Source organism: Bombus bifarius, unplaced genomic scaffold (assembly GCF_011952205.1).
Source record: "Bombus bifarius isolate JDL3187 unplaced genomic scaffold, Bbif_JDL3187 scf7180000010271, whole genome shotgun sequence".
In the NCBI taxonomy this organism is placed as follows: domain Eukaryota; kingdom Metazoa; phylum Arthropoda; class Insecta; order Hymenoptera; family Apidae; genus Bombus; species Bombus bifarius.
In genome coordinates, this window is record NW_022885586.1 from 5,927,790 (window position 1) to 5,951,382 (window position 23,593).

At 36.1% G+C, this 23,593-nt stretch overlaps 3 protein-coding genes across 3 annotated transcripts; all 3 read left to right on the plus strand.

The window, feature by feature from the left end:
- The first annotated feature begins 4,251 nt into the window (after nt 1-4,251).
- Nucleotides 4,252-8,440, plus strand: LOC117216383. The gene is made up of 2 exons (XM_033463059.1): nt 4,252-4,406; nt 6,450-8,440. The coding sequence occupies exons 1-2, from the start codon at nt 4,398-4,400 to the stop codon at nt 7,176-7,178; spliced, it is 738 nt and encodes a 245-aa protein (XP_033318950.1). The 5' UTR covers nt 4,252-4,397; the 3' UTR covers nt 7,179-8,440.
- A 2,374-nt stretch (nt 8,441-10,814) lies between these two features.
- On the plus strand, nt 10,815-11,694 carry LOC117216356 (SIFamide-related peptide). Its single transcript, XM_033463008.1, has 2 exons — nt 10,815-10,956; nt 11,355-11,694. Exons 1-2 carry the CDS (start codon nt 10,827-10,829, stop codon nt 11,444-11,446), a joined length of 222 nt encoding a protein of 73 aa, XP_033318899.1. The 5' UTR covers nt 10,815-10,826; the 3' UTR covers nt 11,447-11,694.
- A 2,897-nt stretch (nt 11,695-14,591) lies between these two features.
- On the plus strand, nt 14,592-16,741 carry LOC117216374. Its single transcript, XM_033463034.1, has 5 exons — nt 14,592-15,029; nt 15,137-15,321; nt 15,498-15,579; nt 16,377-16,470; nt 16,551-16,741. The coding sequence occupies exons 1-5, from the start codon at nt 14,981-14,983 to the stop codon at nt 16,618-16,620; spliced, it is 480 nt and encodes a 159-aa protein (XP_033318925.1). The 5' UTR covers nt 14,592-14,980; the 3' UTR covers nt 16,621-16,741.
- Nucleotides 16,742-23,593: the final 6,852 nt, after the last annotated feature.

The window sequence follows — 23,593 nt, forward strand, 5'->3', positions numbered from 1 at the left end:
TGTCTCTCCTTTTATATGTTTACGAATGTACTCCAGACGTGGAACCGATAGGATCCAAGAGAGCTGCTTAGCCGCGAAATCTCCGGCACGCTTGCCCGTTAGCCGAGATACACGCTGGAGGGACAGTATCGGAGGTACTCGAGCTTTTCGAGCAGGGCTCCTCCACATCGTTTGAGCGCCACTCGTTATCGACAACGTGTGAAATTATTCAGCTAGCGAACAAAGGAATCACCTGTGAAAATCCTGCGAAATGTTATCGTGTGCCGGTAGGTTAAAATAAACCTCCGTTCTTTTCCTACTGTATCACCTAATATTGTTGAAGATATTTTTTTTAGTAACGCGTTGGAAGTACATCTATATTAATTTGAAAATTTCTCTAGAAAGTAGGAAAAAATCTTCTGGGAAAACCCTCGTTAATTTGGGATTCTAGGAAAAGAAAGCCTTGAAATGGATTGAGAAATAAAATGTTTGTATAATATAATACGCATAATTGACTAATTTGCTATCCTAGAAGAAGAAACTCTTGAAACGGATCGAAAAAATGATTTACGATATAACAACTACACGGTCCTATAAATATTAATACGAATTGTATTGAACGCTTGGAATAGAAATTATATTCTGGAGTATCGGTGGATTCTTGGTCACGAGTATCCTGAGGAATTCAAATCATTCTCTGCTTAAAGAGATTGGAATCGTTGCCGATGAAGCTTCCTAAGAATTCACGGCGCGTCCGTGTCGTACTCCTACGAGAATCTCCGATTCTTGACGTCGGATGTTTCAGCATCCAGCTGCGTTTCTTAGACAGAGAAGCAACGGTGCGACGCGAAAGAGACGCAAAAAATTTGATTGCCGATTTCTTTCGCGAAAAATGTCGCGACGCATGCGTCTCGTGGCTGGAGTTTTCGCCGCGCGAGGGTTGAGGACTTTCCGACCGAAAGGGGAAAGAGAGGAAACGAGGGATACACTTCGAGAGAATGACAAGCGGAGGAAGAGGAAGAAACGTAGAGGTTAGGCGAGGTTATAGGGAAGGGTAGGAAGGACAAAATGGACGGCAGCCAATCGGATGGCGGGACAAAATGGCCGACGGTGAATTTAATCAATACTTCCTCCGTCCTTCGTGAGAGGGTGGAGGACAGGACAAGACCCAGAAACTGCCAGGAACGTAACAATCCATCGTCGAGTGTACGTATTCGCATCATTGAGGTCGATACACTTAGTTCCTTGCCTCTATGTTCCTCAGACACCCGTTATATGTACTAGAGAATATGAGTTCTTCTCCTTCGCTAACGATCTCCCTTGTTTTTCCATTGTAGTTACTTGTTTTTGTGTAAAATCGTCAGTAAAGTGCATTCTGAGAATGAAGGGTTGCTCAATGAGAAGAGTATATAAATTGATCTCTTTTCATTTCTTCTTTCTTTGATAATTTGGAACGTTCTTCATTTAAGTATGTAGTTGAAGGCTCTCTAGCTGCGATGCCGATTATCTTGTTACAGGAAGAACATAACGAGTCTCGTGATGATAAAATTTCAAGTGGTAGTTATCTATTATTTGTTGAGAACGTAGTTGACGATTTTTTTAGTAATTAGTACATCGAATCTGGTAATTACCTAATTAGAGTTTTAGTATTACCTACTTGAGAAAACAGTTAGCTTCGTTAAAAATATTTGAAAACTGCTCTAAACCTTAAATTTGATATTCAGAAGGAGATTTAATTCGATGAATGGACCAGAATAGTCTTTGGATAATTGAAAATTCGTACGATCGGATATAATACTTAAGAGCAATTACGTAAACATCAATTGATTTGAATATTCCTATATTCCTTCACGAATATTCGGGCTCGAACTCAAAAGTTAAAAATTCAATTAGACAGAATCATGGTGACATTTCAATATATCAGAATAACGGCGTCATTGTACGAGAAATCGATTTGGAATTTGGTGGAAGGAGATTCAACAGCTTCTCGCGTCTGTTACTTCGCACAGAAAGTTTAAATTGAAACGATGCAGCCCGGAGGTACCGGGAAAAGAATTCTCGGATGCCTCGGGATAAATTTCTTGACGGTGCTATCGGCCCAGAGAATGCAAATTACTTGTGTCCAAGTTCCTCCTCCGCTGTTCCTGAGGGCTGTTTTCCACTTTTTCTCGCTTTGTCTTTACGTGAAAATCATGAAAGTACTATCTCGATGAAACAGATAAAGTGCGTGCTCATTTTCTGATAACACTGGCGCCGTTATGAATGTTACATTGTTTATTTGATTTAGAGAGACGTCGATATGAAATGCGTTAAATTTTTAATCCTTGATACTGCAGGAACGCGATATGTCGTGTATTATCCTGTATTATCTACGAATATCAATTTTGTGACGAATTTTAACCCTGGAATATTATAGCGAGGTATTGTATTATTCCTTATTTTTTTTAAAATAGAACATAAGAAATGTTAATTATTACTATAAGTTATGATTTGATAAACTGTTGAGTAGCAAACATACGCTTGTTAGCTGTTATGCTAATCAAATTACGTATTTAAATCATCTATTTTTACTTATCTTCATAGTTAGAATATTTAATTTCCCGATGTAGATAATGCTATCCGGAAATTATTTTGAATTAAATTTAACGCAGGCATATTTTTCTACCATTATATAATTTTTCAATTTGACGAAAATATGAGAAAATCATTAAAATATTACGTTAGTATACACGAAACGAATTTTACATTCAAATCTTTTTTAATAATCCAGGCCCCTTTATTTCTTCAAACAAAAATAAAATATTGACATAAAAATTCGAAGAGCGTGATAGGAATAATTGATCTCTTAGTATCATAAAAATACATTGATAAAAAACCAACAAAATAAAAAATAATATAATAGTTAAATTTTTTAATTTTTCAATTGAATATGAAAAGACTATTCATAAATGTTGAAGGTATTTGTTAAGTGTACAAATTTTTACATTTGTTCCAGCGAATTAACTAAACACAAAGAATAGACAAGGGTAAAAAAAAAAAAGTAACTTTCGATCAAATATGCTGAATCTATACAAATTACAACGACAATGATTTATTTCACTGCTCATAAGGACAAAATTTTGCTAATAAATAAGACATGATTGAAACGCGACAACGATCGATACTCGACGTATGAGACGTAGTATGCATCCCCCGCGTTTGCCAGTACGTGCATACGCGAATGGGTTACGCGTGAATGTGAATATTCATGGTGGCAGACTACGAGCTCGTTTGTCTCGTGAAATGAATTTCGAGTAACCTAGATTGAAAACCTGGCGTAGTTCGTCCACGCATTTATCTCGTTGCGAGGTCATTTTTCATTCGAAAGCTCGATGTCTGGGAAAATATAAATGCCAAAGGGACGAGTCGCCTCAAAATTTTTATTCGCCGGACACGAGATATTGCCCCTATACCTTGGAATTGAAAAATTCCACTTGTAACGTCGAGGAAAACATTTGTCACAAGTAAGCATTATTTAATTCGTATTATCACGGAGATCTTACATTTTTTCTGTTGCGTCGTTTCAGATTATCGTTATCAGCATCTCGTGATAACGTCCCATGGACGACGAATATGCCTAAGTTTAAAGTAACATGACAGAAAATTGTACTCATAATGATTTTCATCCTGTCGTATATATCATTTCACAAGTATTAAAGTTTTACGATATTATCGCAATTATTACACCGTATTACATCATTTCCTTATGAATGAAGATAAGAAAATAGAAAAAGTTAATCCCACGCGATACTCAACTTCTTTCACGTTTCTAATAATCTCTGTTTCTTGTCTCCAGTAATCTGATTTCATTGGTTATCGTTATTACGTAAACGTAATCATTCATCATTGACACAAGATACAGGTAATTTAATCGCCCTCGTTCATGTACTGATTCCTTGTATTTACGATTGCACTCCTGTTTCATACTTTACAAGGAAAAGATTGAAATTGCTTGGAGTACGCGATTATCGGTAAGACCCAAGGAATACCAGGAATAAGCATTACATGAACTTTTATAGATAATCGATCGAAGTCTATAAGATCGAGTGTTCAGACTGTTTTCATGAACAGATGGATAGGATTTACGTGTTCCTCGAATGAATATGAGTGTCTTCAATAGGTCAGTGACCCTTTAAGAAAAGAAACGAACGTGAACGGAAAAGTATCCGCTGTGTTATCTTTCATTACGCTCCTTGGACACGTTTGTCCGTAATCAGTCTGTACCAGTTGATACAGCCAATGATAGTTAATGCGATACATACTGTTGGTGATCAAACAGTCGAGCCAGTGGCGTGCGTCGTAAAGCTTCAAATCTCTCATTCATTTCGCGCGATCAACCTGTTGTCGGATCATAAAGTCTTCTTTCTAATTTACGTTTAATGTTAAAGGTAAGTTATCATTTTATGCCTTTTACATTATAGATATTTGGCTTGGAAACGCTGTTATTATCGAAAATTATTTATTATTGTTATTTTTCGAATTGAATCATGCAGAGGACAAATTCGACAATTTTATGAAAGTTAACTATTTGATTTCTGAAGGATTAACACTAGTACTATTAATAAAGAAATTATAAGATTTGTACGGAACAGATATAAATTTGGAACAAAGAAATATAAATTTAGAAGCCTATGGAGGAATATGTAATTGAAAGAAAAAACAAGCTTCCGTTCGTGCATTCTACAAATTAGATCTCTGTGAAATCAATTTTGATGGAACGAATCACGATACAAGAATGCAAACATTTTGAGTAATATAGTTTGTGCTGTACAATCTTTAATTTATATAAATTCAAGAAAACAAATAGTCAAATTTCTTTTCAATATCGCCAGCATGTTCCGGTTTTAATAACAAAAGAGGAAGAAAACAGGGTCGTTCTGATTCACGAAATAAGCTCACAAAGTCCTTTGTCAGGAGCAGATTTCAATTTCTGCGTGCCACATTCTCGACACAAAGGAATCTCAATGCTGGCTTCACGATCCCAGCAATCACCATCGATTATTTTTATTCGTTAAACTGAAAAGCAATTGGTATATCTCTTCTGTGTCATCGCGTGTTTGCTATTATGTCAATTAAAATAAAAATGCCAGAACTTGTAGCTTCTATCGTTTAATTAAAATTAAAAATTGTACCGTGCACACTACTGCACATGGAATCGATTGCGGTTTTTGTGCGAAGAAATTCTTCGGTTTCCATCGAGCTTCTACTCGTAAATCATCGACGCGAGAAAACCTTCGAAACAACTTAGGAAATAGAGGCTTACCGATTATCTAAGAAGGCACGAGCCCTTGATGACAATTAGTGGAATTTTAGTAAAGTTTGCCCGTTCCAAACTGGGGACGACCGCACCAGTTATCGACATACGGCACCCAAAACCGATAACGGATACCAAGATCCTGGTATTACTCACTCCGCGTGCCAACGAAGCTTCTAGGATATAGTGTGTCTCGTGATACCCGAATCAATCCATTATTCGACGAAGAAATTCGACGATCGAAAACAAAAGAATAATCTCCTTTTATCGAAACATACTATTGTTTGTTGCCTTTCCAAGAATTTCAACTCCAGATCGTATCGTTTCAGAATTTCAGATATATGTCTTAATCGTCGACAGAAATTATTGTCAAATTCCAAAATATAATTTTAATTTTAATTCAATTTTACTGTTTGGATACTTTCATAATCGAGGAGTTTTTTGAAAAAAATGTTAAAAGATAAAGCGATGAATTAGATAAATTGCTAGTATTTGTGTTTTAGTGTTTTAATATCATCTATATTTCAATTGATGATTATACTAGTTGTTAAAAATTTGTATTCCTTTTATATTTAGAAAAAAAATACAAACTCTATAATAATTGTGAATTGTTATGTAACCAAAAATCTGCATGCTTGTTTGGAACGCTCTTTAATTTTAGACATCGACTTTAATCATTAAGAAACAATGATCAGTTCCAAAGTTAAAAAAGCTAAAGTTCTATGATATACAAACAATCTTCTGTTTGTTTTTTATCTAAGAATTTATACTCCGAACTATTCACTTTGATCGTTAAAAAATGATCATTATACTCGCAAATATATGGAGAACCGTCCTCTTTTCCTAAAAATTTCAACTTCAGCTCGTATCCTATCAATACTTTTATATTTTAACGCATCCACTCAAGCCATGAAAAAACAACTGGCAAATTCTAAGATATAATAGCAAAAGCCACCTTCACACAATTTCTATTCGCCTTCTTCCCAGAAATTCCTCTACTACATGCACTATGTAACGCGAGTCACCCTGTATATCATTTGGAGACATACCAGAAGAGAAAGAGAGCTGCAGGAAATTCCCGATTGTCATAACCAATCCCTCCGATTCCTCCTCCGGCGGCTATCGGAACGCGGCAAGTTCCTCGTTTGCTTTCGTATTGATTAGCCATCACTTTCAGATGACGCCTCTACTTCGGTGGGTGTTGCTGGCGTTGCTGTTGGCCATGGTGGTCGCGCATCCGGTCGAGCACGCATGCGTTTATCTGTGCCGTGCACGGAACACCAGCCCCGAGATCACGGGAGGCTGCGAGCACCAGCAGAAACTCGTTCTTCAGTCCAGCGGAGGCCGGTTCCCGATTCACCGTCTCTTCAGGCTTTGCTTGACCCCGTGTCATGGTTCGTCGGATTTGCTCGTCTTCGACAACACCCACACCTGTCGTACGTTTCGACAGACGCTTATCCAGTATCACGGTTGTTCCTGCGACGACGTAAATTATGGCGAAACAAGGAATAACCAAGAAGATCCTTCGACAGTCAAGAAATTCGAAGAGGATCAGTTGAAGGGGACCGATGTAACGAGGATGTTGGAGAAGGCGGGCGAACAACAGATTGTTCGAGGTCAAAGTTTAAAGACCAAAGATGTTCGTCGATACATCACGGAGATCAAAGTGGAAAAGGATATAATCCAAGCAGACTTTAAAGATACCGACAATTTAAATAAAGCAGACTCTGAAGAGACATCTAAAGATGCTGCTACTGGTAATTTAGAGAAACCAGGCTCCAAAGATGATGCTTCTCGCAAGGAAGATTCCACGGATGAAACATCTGTAGACTGGGACCGATGGTGTATGAACCAATGTGACAACGGTAAGGGTGGAAGCGCTTGTAACTGTGACATAATACCGTGAAGAGGAAGATGGGCTTCCGGACGATGAAGGCAGCAGATTTACGAATTTACATATCTCGTAGGTTAGTCGGAACAATGGTACCGATAGATATAAGGTTAGTTTCTTTGATTGATAACACGTAAACACCGTTTATTTCGTGTATCTTTCTTTCTTTTCCTAATCTATGTATATTCCTCGATAATCCTCGTCGGGGCGAGATTCGATCGTATATTACGATTCATGTATGCAATTCCAATAATCGCGATCGCCGGATAAGAAAAGAGTATTTCGTGTCTTTTATCTGAAGATGCTTTCGACCCAGCTGCTCGTTGTTAATCTACCGATCAACGAGATATCGACAATGTAAGACTGTAGTGGAATATTTTTTTCGAAACGATCGCAATCTGCGATTATCGGTCTTTAGATGGCTTAATTGCTTTCCTAGGCTTAAGAGACTTCTTTAGACGCTAGGTCCGGTTCACGCGCTCAACGGGGGGAGCTTAACGACCAGGGAAAAAACTTTTTATCAGACCGCAATAGAGGGATTTTCTTCGAGACAAAGGAGGCTTTTCGTTGTCACGAATTATCGACCGTTCTCCACGATAAAAATGACACATCCTTCACACGATATTTACAGTTCAGGGAAACGATAAAGAACACTGTGAGCATCGTTCTAGAGGCGTGTGAACAGGACAATAAAGTGCAATGTGTGTATTATGCAATAAACGATATTTATACGTGGCAGCGGTGCAACAAACGCGTGCACCCGCGCGTCGATATACGTCTAGTTCCCTAAGATTTCTTCTAGTTGTAATAAATAATCTTTTACACAACGCCGGCGTATCTTAATTAATAATGCTGTATTTAATATTAGGATATCAATAGTTTAAGGTATTTGTTAAGGGAAATGAAACAAAATCCATGTCTTCCAATTTCGTAGTTTCCTTCATACTTCGCGTATAATCAAGCCTCGAACATGATCGGATGTAATAATCCGACAGGCGAGCAGAACAATGCAAGCATGCGAGTACTTGTTGTAGTTGTTATTTAAGCGATTATTTTTTGAACGCGATCACGTTCCGGTTCGAGGGAAATCGATGGTGATTGTAAAACGATTCTTCGGGTTCCTTAGAACGAAACGTTCATTTCGTTCATTTTATATAGTATGCCGTTCAAAAAAACGTTGTGACGCGACAATAAGACGTAGATTCTAGTATGCCTGTGCGATGCAAAACTTTGTCTTTCGCGCACTTTCGACACATACATCTATCTGTTAAAAAAAAGAGAAGATACAGTTAAAATGTATTTCTGTATGAATCATGCGTCCTTACGTTATAATAAATACGGCGAACAGTAAAAAATTGGTTTTTCTGTTAGGATCGATCTACTACATTGAAATAGTTCCGTAATAATAGTAGGAAATGCGCGAAAGACTCGACTTCAGCAATTTATTATCTGGGCTATGTAATAGTTGTAAGTGAAGTAATTGCTTTGTAAATATAAATACGAATAATCGGAAATTTTATTTAACTAACGATATAATATCGAGGAGTCAAAACTTGTGGGGTACCAATTTACAAATCTAGAATATAATCTGCACAATTTAATCGTTGTTAACGTTTACATGGAGTTATTGTATTCTGATATGTACCTACACGTAAAAAATGTATGTGGTTGCTGCCGGTAAGCAGTCATGGAAAATAATTAAGCGATATGATAATTATAATTATATTAATATTATTAGTATTAACGAATATTACGCTCAAAGGCTCGTTTATCGGCATATTTACGAGTTAATCCGTGTCTCTAATATATTTGTATTGTTTATGTTTGTGATTGTACATTATGTATATATCGTATAAGTAAATAATCTTTGCATTATGTTTTGTCATACGATAAATAAAGAATATTGTAATCTAAACGATGCACTGTTAGATAAATTCTCGTAAAGTTTGAAGTGTATTAAAAAACATTATTTATGATTTCGAAGAATATTTTCCTCAAGCTAAAAATTGGAAAATGATCGGTAAGAGATAAATGCAAAAGAAATTTATAGATTCCTTCTTTATCATCTACAGCTTGTTCAGACAACTGAAGATAATTTATCGACATTTACCTACTGTAAATCTTCGTGTTATCAGCTGAAATGCGTGGTTTCTGTTGAAATATCAGGTCCCTTCTATATCGTCTCTGTTTCACATGTCCGTGCTTCAGTGTCACGATGTATCCACTGGCGAGATACAGAATAGACGTGACATGCAATGCTTTTTCGAGTTCTACGTTTTGAGGGTCAACCTGACATTATCGATTCAATATAATATTGGTTTGGTATATATATAATACTCGTCTGTAGTGTCTCCATTGACTAATTCTGTACCTCGTCGGTTGTATCGCGATAAAATTATCCAGTAAATGTATGTACGTACCTTGCTGTGATAAAACCCCAATGTCTAATCAATGATCGCATCCTACTATTTCTTCGGTAGATAACGCAGAAATTTAAAGATAAAAATAAGAATTTTCTAATCATCAATCGGTCAAATAGGACACCAATAAAAAATTATCCAAATTATTAATTTTTACTCAGCTTACACCAATATTGGAATATTTTTAAAAAATATTAACGTTTCTGAACAAATTTTCCATCTATACTCACAAAAGTTTCTATGAAACTTTTACATTCATAGTTTTGTAGAAGAAAAAAAAAAGGAAATAGTACATTTAGCAATATTATGTTACAAAATGATGAAACAGTGTTTTACAAAATTAAATGCAATATATAATAATATTGTAACCTGAAGTAACATTATTCATATTGTTTTTATATCTATATAAAATATCTTCTGTGTCGTAAATAGATCGTCATTTCCCTTGGGGTAAAAGGTAATCAGGAGTGTCTGTAATTAAGTTTCGTACGCTATTGCTTGTAACATTGTTCTATAACAATATTACAGCACATATCTCTGTGTGTAGTCTGGCTTCTTATAAAAGCCGAACCTTCTTTCGGAAACAGCAGATCACAGTCATCCTTCTCTCCAAGAAGATCTTCCAGCTCTAGGTAAGATTAGAAATACATTATTATTATACTATAGAAAATAAAATTTCTTTACATTCTGGTGTAAGAAAAATTCAGATAGCTGTCTCGAATCATTTCTAGAATTTCCCACAAATGTTCAAACTTATATTCTATTCTTCTTTTATAATTCATGATTTTTAAATTCTGCGTTTTAAGTTTCATATAAATGCTTGCATATCTTTCTATTATTTCCACTGATTGTCGTCGTTGTACGAGGAATTTGAACATTACGTCGAATCGATACATCCTTAGACAAACTTCTTGGTGAGTTCACTTGCAAATAATGTAGGCCATCTGTACTTGATAGGCACATTTGTCTTCGGTCCATTTCTCTACTATAAAAGCTCCGAGCTTTTGCCTTATTTGCAACATTCGCTGACCAACTACCGTACAAGTTCTATCGTTTCCACATTTGTAAGTAAACTGACCATTTCTATATAAGAATTTTTCCCTTATATATTAAACAATTCTATTTGGCAAATTTTACTCCCTGTTCCATGTTACTTTTAGTTTCTTCTTCCTATACGATATTCTTAGTTTATCAAATAGTTGTTCTTTTAATTTCAAGCAGTCTACAAATCAAAACCGTCAGAATGATGTCCTTCCGCTTCGTTCTTGTCATCGTCGTTGTCGCCTTCATCCTCGCCATCGGCGTGGATGCCGCCTACAGGAAGCCTCCCTTCAACGGAAGCATCTTCGGCAAGCGATCCAACGCTATCACTGGTAAAATAAAAATTTACAATATCTTTTAATTATTCTATAAAGAATGAGAAGTGTTTCTGTTTCTAGAACTTCGCGATTAAGAATTTTTCAGATTTCTTTTATGCTCTTCTAAGTTCCAATAGTACATTTTATTTTATATTTATCCAAACTCTGAATTTTATATTATTCTTTCGTTCCGTCAAATTTTCATTTATATAATTTTTAATATCTCTTTGTATTTAAATTCTTATACTAATTCTTATCTTATGTTACATTATATTTTGTCTCTTTCGATCAAATTTCATCTGACACCCCACTACCTTTATCTTACGTCTAACCGTATTGAATTTCCATATTATTCTGTCGTTTCCCTGACAATTTCTATCAAAAATGATATTTCTGCATGGAATGTTCCATAGATTACGAACTCATCAGCCGAGCCATGTCATCGGTCTGCGAAACCGTCAGCGAAACATGCAACGCCTGGTTGGCACGTCAGGACTCCAACTAAAAATATTGAAAACGCCAGGGTTCACTTGAATGCGTCGAATGCTAATATTTATTGCTTGATCATTTCATCGACGTGTAATACATAGATAGCCAAACTATGTCAATGTCTAGTTCAACAATCACTCTGACGCTTTGAGATTCGTCGCATCGTCCAAATCACTCGCCGTCTTGTAATTATATCGCTTAGATTTCAATTAATCTCGTTGTATACATGTTTCTGATAATACAATATAATAAAATCTAATGTTTCCTGACATTAATTCGGTGGTTTGATAATTTCCATCTTTGTAACTTTTATGTAAAATTCTTATGTCCAGATATTTCTTTTATTTTTTTTTTAAGAAATCGACAATTTTATTTAATTTTTATTTAATTTTAATTATTGAATTTTATTTAATTATATTTATTTATTTAATTGAATAATATATAATATTTATAATATTTATAATATTTATTTAATATAAATATTATTATTATTATTTTAAATATTATGTTATTATTATAAATATTAACTTATAATATTTATTGAATTGAATAGTTATTTAATTTTTATTATTGATAATTTACAAGTAGTAAGAATTTATATTAAAGTGTACATTTGCACGCATTAAACATTCTATGTTGCAAAAATGGATGAATTTGTCTCTTACTTTATGATTTCTGAATTCTATATAGAACCAAATCATTTTATCTGATTATTGAAAATAAATTTAAAGAATGCGTCTTTTCGAGAAAGTGTCCAATTTTAAATAATTTACGTAGCAAGCAGAGGTTCGACGAAACTATCCAATATCTGAAATGCAGATCGAACGATTCGATATGGGGAGCACGTATCACTCACCTGGTGGAATAAGGGTTACGCTTACGCGTGGACAAAGACAGTTTCCTAAAAACAAACAGGAAAATAATTGCCTTATAAATCAATGACTTCTTGAAATTCACGATAATTTAATCTTTAATACATCCATTAAAAATATCATGGATAAATTTCAACAGCGTATTATCCTTTTACAGAGATATATTATTAATAACGAAAACATCTTATTACGTTAATAATAATACAACATTTAAATTTCTATCCTTCACTCGTGTTCTCATTTTAGCAAACAAGAAGGTTTTCAGCCTTTTGAGAAAAATTTCAATCTAAAATTAAAACCAAATAAGGATCATTCGTAATTATATCATCATTATTAAATTATAATAAAACAATTTTTGAATATTTTCCTCAAACTTAATACACTTTTCAACGACAGATGAACACTATTGAATAGAGAATTAAGAATTAACCATTAAATATTAGGTCGTCCAAAAAGTTTTTTTTCATTTTATAAGGAAATAATGGATGCACAATATTTTCCATTTTATATTATTTCCATTTTGTTCTATCAAAATGAAGATCACAACGTTCGACTGATTAGGTTTCATGTTTGTATAAAGATGCATCGTTGTAAAAGACGGGTCTGTAAAAGAAAGACATTTTTCAGACAACCTAATACTTCCTATATAATACACGAGTTATTTAATTCCAATTACAATAAGACGATAAAAAAAAAAAACATTGAAATCTGGAATGAGAAGATTTGACGATCAATTTAAAATACAAATTTTCAATCTCAGAAAATCTTCGCGGTATACTCGAAACGTAAGCGACGGTTCAAATATTCCACAGACAAAAATTATTCAGCGACAAACGTTCAGCTTCAAATTCATTCGACGAGAGGATAGGGGTGCAACAAGTGTCAGCATCGATTCACATTAAAATCAACCTGATCGAAATACTTAATGCATTCTAAATCGCTGCATAAATAGAAGGATAGCTGACAATTTTTGTTCAGTGTATCGTGACCACGGGAAGGTAAGTGACACGTGCAGAACAAACTTCCCAAGAAAGCGTTTCAATTTTCTCTTCTTTATTCTGGCTTCCGCAGATACACCGTAACCTTACATACATTTCCTTACATGTGAAGAATGTAGGGGAGAAACATTATAAATCACATTTTCTATATCTCACGAGGAAGCAATTTTAGAATTCAGTACGTTGTTAGTCGATCGCGTGTTACTAAAATTGTCTCTATATTTTGTTTCCATCGTAAACATGTGTTTTTCCTATCCTCTTCAACGTTTCAAAGTTTGTTTCTCGTATAATATTACGATATGAGGATATTAACATTAGAACTGCCGATAGTTAACACGAAGCTATTTTTACCAAAACCAGTCTTTAAAAAATACGTAATAATAGAATATTTTTATAGTTATTGATTTGTTACTTCCTTACAGAAGCAATTCCATGTTGTGTAGTACATTTTTGGTATTATTAATATCAGGGACCATGATTCCTAAACGAGACTCGACACATTTATAAAATTGTAGAACCAGTTATTTTGACTGGTATGGTATTTCTAGTGTTAAAAAGCTTGGCTTTGTAAGTATACTTTTGACTTTTATACAGGGTGGTTGGTAACTGGCGGTACAAGCGAAAAGGGAGTGAAAAAAGAAGTTGAAAATATAGAATAAAAATTTCTTTTTTTTTATTTTTTTTTTAATTTTTCCATCGAGACAACGATCTACAGTGAGATCCGTTATAACGAAATGCGATAAAGTGCACGCGTACCGAGCGAAAATTCAAAGTCGATTTTCTCGAAAACAAAGCCTAAAACGAAAAATTGTTATTCTATATTTTCGACTTCTTTTTTCGCGTAGAATCGCCCCCTTTCCGCTTGTATCACCAGTTACCAACCACCCTGTATAAAACTTCGTCAACGTATCAGCTATTTTTAAATGACTCACATATTTGGGCCTAGCAGATTATAGTCATTTGATATTACAGTATCGAATATATTAAAATATCGCTAATCTTAATAGTCGTATTTGTTACCTTTACATAAAACTCGACCAACTACTTTTACAACATTTGTATCCTCGAACGAGATTCTAGTCGTTTTTAATCGTTACGTTAATACCCTTCTGTTTAATATTAACGTAACTTTAAAATCAGAAAATCAACAAAATTACACTTATCGTGCATTCCCTTCTTCTCCGTATTTACGCGAACGTACACGCAGAAAGAAATCGAGAATGAACATCTTAGATCTTCAAGTTCGGTTTCAACGTCGGCTGAAACAACGAGAACGTAATGGAACGTACACGTTGGAAAGATTTCTCACGCGTGATCATCGCGCAGATGCCATCACAAACATCGGGAATATTTAAATGCAATGGGGCTTTGCCGTGCAAACTCTACTATTCCTTCGCCCACGGTGCAGGAGTATTCTGTCCACTCTTAGCGATAATGGAAGAAGTCCTAGGAAAAATCGCTCAGTTTGCCACATACAGTCGCGGAAACAGCGTCGTGTGCACTTTGCTCTGCTGGCTTGTTCGAGTATACGATACGTTTTCGCAGACAACGATCATGGTCGAACGAACGGACATAGTCGTTAGATAAAATTTGTTGGAAAGTCACAGTGTTTTGTTAGTTAATTGTTTTACAAGACTGATCGAGAATTAATCGATTCGTTCGCAGATCCAAAGCGAGAAGATGACGAGTTTGCGATCTTTGGGATTTTCACGACGTTTTATCGTTGGTGGTGAGTTTATTTTTCAAATGAAGAATATTTTGTGCCGAGAGTGCAGTGTCCTTTTTATAGTGATCAAGAGTGAATTTCGTGAGAATTTCTTCTTTAAAACATTTTAGCTCTTACGGTTGGCGTTTTGGCATTGCTGGCTTGTGAAAATCTATCTAAAGCAGACGAGGTACCGGCATTCTTCTTAAAAATTGCCAAGAACATTCCTCGTGTAGGACGTAGCGAGGGTTATAATGATTTTTTGAAGTCTCGAAGGAACATTCCACAGATCTCAGGCTATAATAGTCGTGCACAGGTATTAATAATTGAGACACAGTATCTTAATTTCATACTTTTTATACCGCACAGTAGAATAAGCGATTTCGATCAGACGGTGTATTGGTTAGAGTACTGTCTCGTGCGAATGTTCAATGCTTTTGTAATTGTTAGTTATATTACATAAAGTTAGCGTGTGTTTTCTTCATCTTTAAGGCTGAATCCTGGGCACCGTATGCTAGCGACAAAACTTTCTCGAGACCTATAAAGAGACGCGTGGATTATCCTTCGATTGATGGTAACGAATCAATTTTATACGATCGTTTATTCGATTAAGTCAGGATAATCGTAAAATAATTTTCTGATTTCTAACAACTGTCCATAATTTATTATTTTATTTAACCGACAGGAATAATAAGTAGCAGCATACAAAGTTGTAATTAATACATTAAATTTTTTCTAAAAAAATAAAATTAATTTTTCGATCGAAATTTAGACTTCCAACAAACGAAAAAAGAAAAGAAAGAAATTTTCTGATTTCTAACAACTGTCCATAACTTATTATTTTATTTAACCGACAGGAATAATAAGTAGCAGCATACAAAGTTTTAATTAATATATTAAATTTTTTCTAAAAAAAATTAATTTTTCGATCGAAATTTAGACTTCCAACAAACGAAAAAAGAAAAGAAAGAAATTTTCTGATTTCTAACAACTGTCCATAACTTATTATTTTATTTAAACGACAGGAATAATAAGTAGCAGCATACAAAGTTGTAATTAATATATTAAATTTTTTCTAAAAAAAAAATTAATTTTTCGATCGAAATTTAGACTTCCAACAAACGAAAAAAGAAAAGAAAGAAATTTTCTGATTTCTAACAACTGTCCATAACTTATTATTTTATTTAAACGACAGGAATAATAAGTAGCAGCATACAAAATTGTAATTAATATATTAAATTTTTTCTAAAAAAAAATTAATTTTTCGATCGAAATTTAGACTTGCAACAAACGAAAAAAGAAAAGGAAAGGAAAATGAATGTTACACACATTCTGAAAATTTTATTAAAACGTTTCCTACCGTTTTAACAGATGCTTGGGCTTGGCAACACTTTCCCCTCGCGATAGAAGGACCTCGAGAACTCTGGCGAACTTTGGCTGGCTATTCCAAAGACACATCAGATGAGTACGTTTTTCAAAATTATCAGTGCGAAACTGTCTAGTTGATAGTTGGTTTAATGTTTGGTTAATTCGTTTAATAAAAAGCGTGGACAACGACGTATGGAAACGGAAGAAGAGAACGGAAAATGAGCCTGTGATTTCAGAGGACAATTAGCATTAAAGAAGCGAGATGGTGACGTCGCTGTGCCTACGGATGAATATACTTTAATGATTGCTGTCGGTGTAAGGTGTTGGGTTAAATATCGAGAACAATAAATATGTAAATAGGAGATGTATTCTTTTTTCAAACGTCATTTTCTCCTCTCACTTCGAATGAAACCCTTATTTTATGATTTGGCGAGACACATCCTAATTTTGTAGAATTAAAATGTTCTTTTCGTGTCTCTTTACCCAAATGACTAACTGCAAACGTAACATTGTATATGCTGAACAAGTTTCTTTGTAATTTGTCGCACAACTGTTTCTCTCGTCTGCGTTTTTACCAAGTTTTTCTTTATGCTAGTAGTGTGCTTAAAGCTATTATTCAAGAGGAAAATTGCTAACACCAATCATGGAATATCGAACAAAGGACAACATGTAATCTGAAAAATTTCGTTGCCAAATTTCACTGGCAGATGGTTTTGCATATGCCATCGATCGCTGACATTAAGAAAAATAAACGACTGACACGTTTGACGCATCTGCGTGCAAACTGTTCGACAATCGAACCGCGCGAAGTAATATCGATTTTATGAACCTTCTGCTTCGTACGTGTAATATATCACCTAAATCTTGCAATTCAGAGTTTTTGAAATTTATTGTATCGTGCCATTTCTTTTTCTTTTTTTTTTTTTACATTAGATTGGAATAAATGTGTTTCCATTGACGAAGGAATAATTTCTTCTTCTCCAAATTCCGCAAAACTTCGGTTCTGAAAGTACAGAATAGATATTTAATATTTCAACGACTTAGTAAAAGATCGCTTACAAAATTTTAAATAATAAACGAGAAAAGAAATTGTAATATTTTCGCCTTCGAAAATCTACTTCGTGCTTCATTGTATATTTAGGAGGTTCTGATAAACATAACGCATATGTCGATTCTGAAAAAGGAATAGGATAGCCGGCGCCAGTTCTTGGAAGGATCGCACAATTGCGAAATTGCAGTTTCAGGCGTCCTCTGTCAGTCGTCATATGGGAGATAATTTTCCTAGACGTTGCTGGAAACGTGAGCGTACACGTATGTAAGTACTTACATGACAACCAACTCTCCCGTAATTGTCGATTTTATCGATTTCGCGTGGCGTACGTAAAAAATGACACTGGAGGGAAGGGTCACATAATATCGCGAAGGTTTGCATCGGGTACAGTCACCATGAAAAATATACGAAATAAGAAGCTATTTCCTTCTCCATCTTATTATCCATCCAATTTAACTGCCTGACACAAAACTCGTTTTTACCAACATTTATTCTTAACTTTATGGGATGAAACTACCCCCTTTTAATTTGTTATTTATCCAATCTAAATGGATGATATAAAAGTCACTTCTCTATATAAATTTAGTAGAGATTTTTAAGGGTTGACAATATTTCCTAATTTATTATCCGCCCACTTTAATTGATTTAATTTCATTTTTATTCCAATTTCTTTTAAACTGTTAAGAGACGAAAATTCCACTGCTTGTCTATTATTCATCCCATTTAATTCAATAATTTACAAACCATTTCCATCTAAATATAAAAATATATATGTTTTTAAGGGATGAAGATACCGTTTTTAGAACCTCTTTTTGACCTTATTATCCATCCAATTTCATTCGTTAATAAAAATATCATCTGTATCAAAATTTATTTGATCTTTTTAAAAGAGGGAAGATAGGTATGCGTCGTTATTAGTTATTGCAGAGTAGAACGCGTCATGTCAACCCTCGGGTTGTCACGACCGTGCATACAGTTTCTCGTTAAAATCGACATTAGAGTTAGTACTCGAGAAGCAGTTATGATAATGACGGGGCTGTGCCTCGATCAGCCACGTGATCGTTTGCAACACTTGTTGGTCAGAACGCGGGCGGATCGAACCTCGAGGAGAAGTCATTTCGGTATCACTTTATAGAAGCCTCGAAGGAACCTTCATCTACCGTCGATAACCCTCGAAACAACACATATTTTGTTCAACAACAAAGTGTATAATTTCAGCTTCTTTCCCCGATAAAACTCTCATTCGCTCTTCGTATACGAATTTCCTACTATTATAACAATTATTAACGCTACGAAACATAATTTGTAATACATTGTTACCATAGTAAGCGACAGTGAAGCATCTACAAATTCAGTGAATCGAAAACAAAGCAAACTTAGGGCGAAAATAAAATTTACGGAACTGTTCCCGACTATTTATATGTGAAATTTATTTAAAGAAATATTTAAAATAAATTTCTAAATAAACGTTCAATTTTCCTGAATGATGGAAAGATGGCGCCACGCGCCTGAAACGTAACACCAACTTCGCAAACCTAACTAGAGATATCGCCACCGATCGCTCTCGCTTGCCTCTCTTCCCTTGCCTTCTCCGATTGCACCCCGAGACAATAAATTGTTGTAATTACAATAATCTCGGTGTTTAAATCAATGCTCGGTGTTTACGCGGAGGCAGCCGCGTAACTGGTAATTTTAATTCATTACCAACGAAGCGGTGCTCTCTCGGTGGATCTATCTGTTTCGTTCTCTCCCGCTTCTCACCGTTCGCGATAATTCGCAACGTGACGAGCCGGGCCGAACAATGAACGACACAATGCTCCCATGCACTTAAACGATCCATCCTTCGAAGACCCAGATTCGTGACACGACACACGGTCTCCCGTCATCGATAGAGTCGTGCAGCTTTCTAAACATCGGCTAATTACCCCGTGGGCCAGGCCATAGAGCGCGCGCAATCCTCGAAGAAACGTTGTTTGGCAGCAGCCGCGTAATTAAAAGCCGCGCGCTCTCCCGGCCGTGTTCCCTCGAACGAGCGACCCATACATCTCAGCATAAACTTTCCAAATAATTATACCGAGTATTATTTAATTCAAGTAATGACTACCGTGGTGAACCGGCTGCCGTAACAACGGCACCGAAACAGAAGAAGTGGCAGCGAAGGCGGAGAAGAGAGGAGAGACGTATCGGAGAGTATTCGTCCTGGAATATCTGCTCTTATCTCTCTTACACTTTCTACGTGTACCTTCTTTCTCTTTCCTTCGTTTGCTCTCCTCTGCTCTCGTGCCAACGGATAATTCGCACGTACGACGTTTTCACCTTTCCGTGCGCTAGCTAGCCGCCGCGCGGCACCGATTTTTCGTTGAATACCCTCGCGTTTCCGCGAACTCCGTAACATCAACCACCGGGCCGACTCCCACCGACTGGTGTGTTTTCTGGCGCGCGAGATGAGCCAGGAGAAGACAGAAGAGAGTATACGAGGACGAGAGCACCACTGTGAACCAGGGCCTGGCTGGTTTGCACGTAGCAATTTACGGAAACCGCACGTAACGCGCGTTCACCGTCAGCCGGAGGAGGCGGAGAGACGAAGAGAAGTCGACACGGAGCGTTTCCACGGAGTGTTACGTAACGGATCGACGCTAGATCGCCGGCCGGAGTAACTGTATCTTCGAAGAAGAAGCAGCCTCCGCCGTGGCCGTGGCAAAATCACGAAGCAGAACTTTGCCTCCGGGACTAGGGATGACGATCCTCGGCTCCCATTTTCCTATTTTCAAGCCCTTCGATAGACTCGCGTAGGGTTGTTTCGGCCACCTGAGTTTCAACATCTTCAAATTCCACGTTAAACTTCGCGCAGAGTAACTAAACTTGTTGTATGTTACAGTTAGGCTTGCAATCTTATGTATTTCTATTTGTGAGAATTTTTAGGATGCAGAAACAAACAGAAATATATGAAATATATGAAATAGTATTTTGTATGACATTTAGTGGGTAAAACAATTTTCTACTTAAATCTCATTTTTTTTAATTACATTCGTAGAAATATGGCTTTGCACGAATATTCGCAGTCTAATCGTGAAATACTACTAGTCTTTGATTGAATGAGAAAAAAAAAACGAATTATTATAATTGCAACCGATGATATTAACGTTAGGTGAACAATTTCCTATGTTCTGACGAGTAAAAATTATGTGGAAGTTGTGTAGCTGAAAACTATGCTTGCCGAGCTGTCAATGTATATATATGGAATCTTTTTTACTATTTATGAAAATCAATATTCTGCGGTTTTATGGTAATTGTATTGTTGAGTTTGCTTGTGAGGACGAGGTATGTGGAGAAGGTGATGCATCGATGCATCGATTAGAATAATTGAAGGATTAGTTCCTTTGGAAGCGACTTACAGACGATGGAAGTATAAACGTGTTGGAGGAATGTTACAGTGTTGTATGCAAATCAGATATGTGGCAAGATGTGTTTGTTTCTGCTTGCAGATTGATTAGATATTTGATGCGTGCAGAAGGTTGCGTTTGAAATATCAGGTACGAGCTGTGCGATGGTTTATTTTCTTAGAAAATAGCTTGCCGCTTCGTTGTTTGAATTCCATTACTTAAGCTCGAACTTAAATACTTGAGTTTCTATTTTAATATTTAAATATGAATTTAAATATTTGGATTTGTAGTCCGATATTTAGATGTTGATTTAAATATTTCGATTTCGAATGGAAGTATTTGAATTTGTATTTAAATGCAAGACGAAAGCAAAGTCGATCGAATCATTAATTGAATAAAACGATCTTCGACGTTGAGTACTTTATACGTACTATAATTCACGGCTGTTTATCACTTTATAGTACTGCAGGTATAATTTTTTCAAGACGATCAAGGTACATCAGAGCATGAACAGGCTAAGGACATTAATGAGAGATCGATATTAAAACCTGGTATGAAATACTCTCATATTTTCTTCGGTATGCGACGCCTATAATTTTTCTATCGTCTCTGAGTACACACCGGTTGCGATTACTTCGTTTTCGCATTTTACAATCAATTCAAATGGACACTAATTATAGCGGCGGCTATTTTTTTCTCTTTCCATTACTCGTGGAAACGAAGCGGTACGCCAGTGGTACGTTTTTCATAGCTAAGGAATCACACGTTATTTTTCACGATATTGCATTAACATGGAATCGTTGGAGATGCAAACACGACTACAAGAAATCATCGATCATTTAAACGAATCATTCCAAAAAGAAGAATGACTCTTTACCTATATTATTGAATAACAAAAATAACATCTACTTCTAAACCGAATTTTCGAAAAAATCTCCTTTTTTCATCGTTAAGAGAATTTCTTAAGTTTGAGTAAAATTGAAATTGAATTAAGTATGACGCTAAAGATTTTCTTAATCTTTGATTCGATATTTCACGTTTATTACATTTCAAGTTACATTCACGTGCTATTATTCTATCAAACTGTAGGAAGAATTTTGTTCCTTATTTTCATAGCAAGGAATAGGCATAAGAAGTTTCTTAACTCGCCTCTTTTATCGCCATAAAATAACACATTCGACATTCCTGACCACAATGACCCAACTTCCACTGTATGGAGGTTAAGACAGAGACATACTTTTCTGTCATATTTGTAAGAAAGATATAGTACGCTAAAATTTATTACTCAGTTATTTAATAACCTATTAAGTTCAAAAAATCATGCGTGATAGATTTTATAAACACAAAATGAGGAAACTCCAACTACGATCAAAGTAAGCAACCAATTAGAAGCATTTGAAACACAGTCCACAACAAGTACTGATAATCTAAAACAGTACAAGCCCCTTTATTCGTTCAACAAGAGAAAGTTGCAGACATAATAATCCCAGAACTACAAAATTTTACACAGGTTGGGTCTATCGAAAAATTCTAATCGAACGTATTTATAAAAAATCATTCGACTTTCATAAACAGGAACTGCGACGATTTCTCCGCAGAAGTCCGCAGAAAGATTGAAGAGCCGCGAAGGGCGAATCGGTAGGCGATCGGCGAAAAGAACCGGAAGAACGTCGAAGCGGAAGTTGCATAGCCGGCGGGAACAATGCGCGTGCCTCGCGACTGGTCGTTTAATAACCCTGATTTGCCGTTTATACGGGAGGTCATGGAGAACGGAGCACAGAATAACAGAAAGAGAGAGAGAGAGAGAGAGACGAGAGAATGGAGAACAGAGAGGAGAGAAACGGGACAGTGCGGAGGGGAGAAGGGTGGTGCTGATGATGGGATGAGAGGGTGAGCATCGGGATCGCGCGCAACAACCGTACATAATCACGTAATGCGGTTATCATGCCAATTGCGTAAATATTTGAGCCAATTTGTGGCATGCAACGGACTCGCTCTCTCCTCGACCCATGGCTTCACGAGACCGCCGCCCGATCGGCGACCTATTACGAGCAACTTGTTGTTGCTCGCTGTTTGCCATCCTCTGTGAATCTCTCTCCCCGTTCCTCTTATTCTTTCGCCTTCCCTCCACGTTGTCATCGTGCTTCACCCTCTTCGTCACGTCTGCATCGAGGATAATTCGACCATGTCGCCAAACATTTCGACCCACTGGCCTCGCCACCCGTTGTACAAACGATCGACTGGGAACCGCGAGACTCTCGTGCGGTGACATTCGCATGCACCAGGGACATGGGAGCGGATCGATCACGCCGCGCGATAAAACTGCTACTGCTTTGAGAATTAGGGACGCGCTCGATTTTAGGAGACTTTCTTCAATCGCAAGTCAGAGAATAGGAATTAAGCTCTTTCGGGTAACTTGTTGCAACGAAGATTGAAAATTCGGCCGTGGAATCTGATAGATATGCCGGAGATGTATCAGTGATGTGTATTACTCGATAAGATGCAGGAGAATTGTTTTATTTTCGTCCGAATGGAAATAATAATCTATTCGTGTTTAAATGTTCGATTTAGTTTGAAATGATCAACAATTTATATTTGAGGACGATCGCGTCTTCATGTTTGAGCATTCCAATTAATCTGGAACTTCCACGTGATTTTATCTGGCTGAAAAAAATCACCTGTTCGTGCGCGAATGTTTGTACTTAATTTGAAATGTTCAACAATTTTTCTGTAAGAATTTAATTTACAACTTGTCAATTTTTTGGGGCCATGATAAACCACAAATA

Bases quoted from the DNA above. Each gene is read 5' to 3' on its own strand.
- LOC117216356 (XM_033463008.1), top strand. From the start codon at position 10,827: ATGATGTCCTTCCGCTTCGTTCTTGTCATCGTCGTTGTCGCCTTCATC. The intron at 10,957-11,354 runs GTAAAATAAAAA...AATGTTCCATAG, and splicing joins GCGATCCAACGCTATCACTG to ATTACGAACTCATCAGCCGA.
- LOC117216374 (XM_033463034.1), top strand. From the start codon at position 14,981: ATGACGAGTTTGCGATCTTTGGGATTTTCACGACGTTTTATCGTTGGT. The intron at 15,322-15,497 runs GTATTAATAATT...TTCATCTTTAAG, and splicing joins GCTATAATAGTCGTGCACAG to GCTGAATCCTGGGCACCGTA. The intron at 15,580-16,376 runs GTAACGAATCAA...CCGTTTTAACAG, and splicing joins GGATTATCCTTCGATTGATG to ATGCTTGGGCTTGGCAACAC.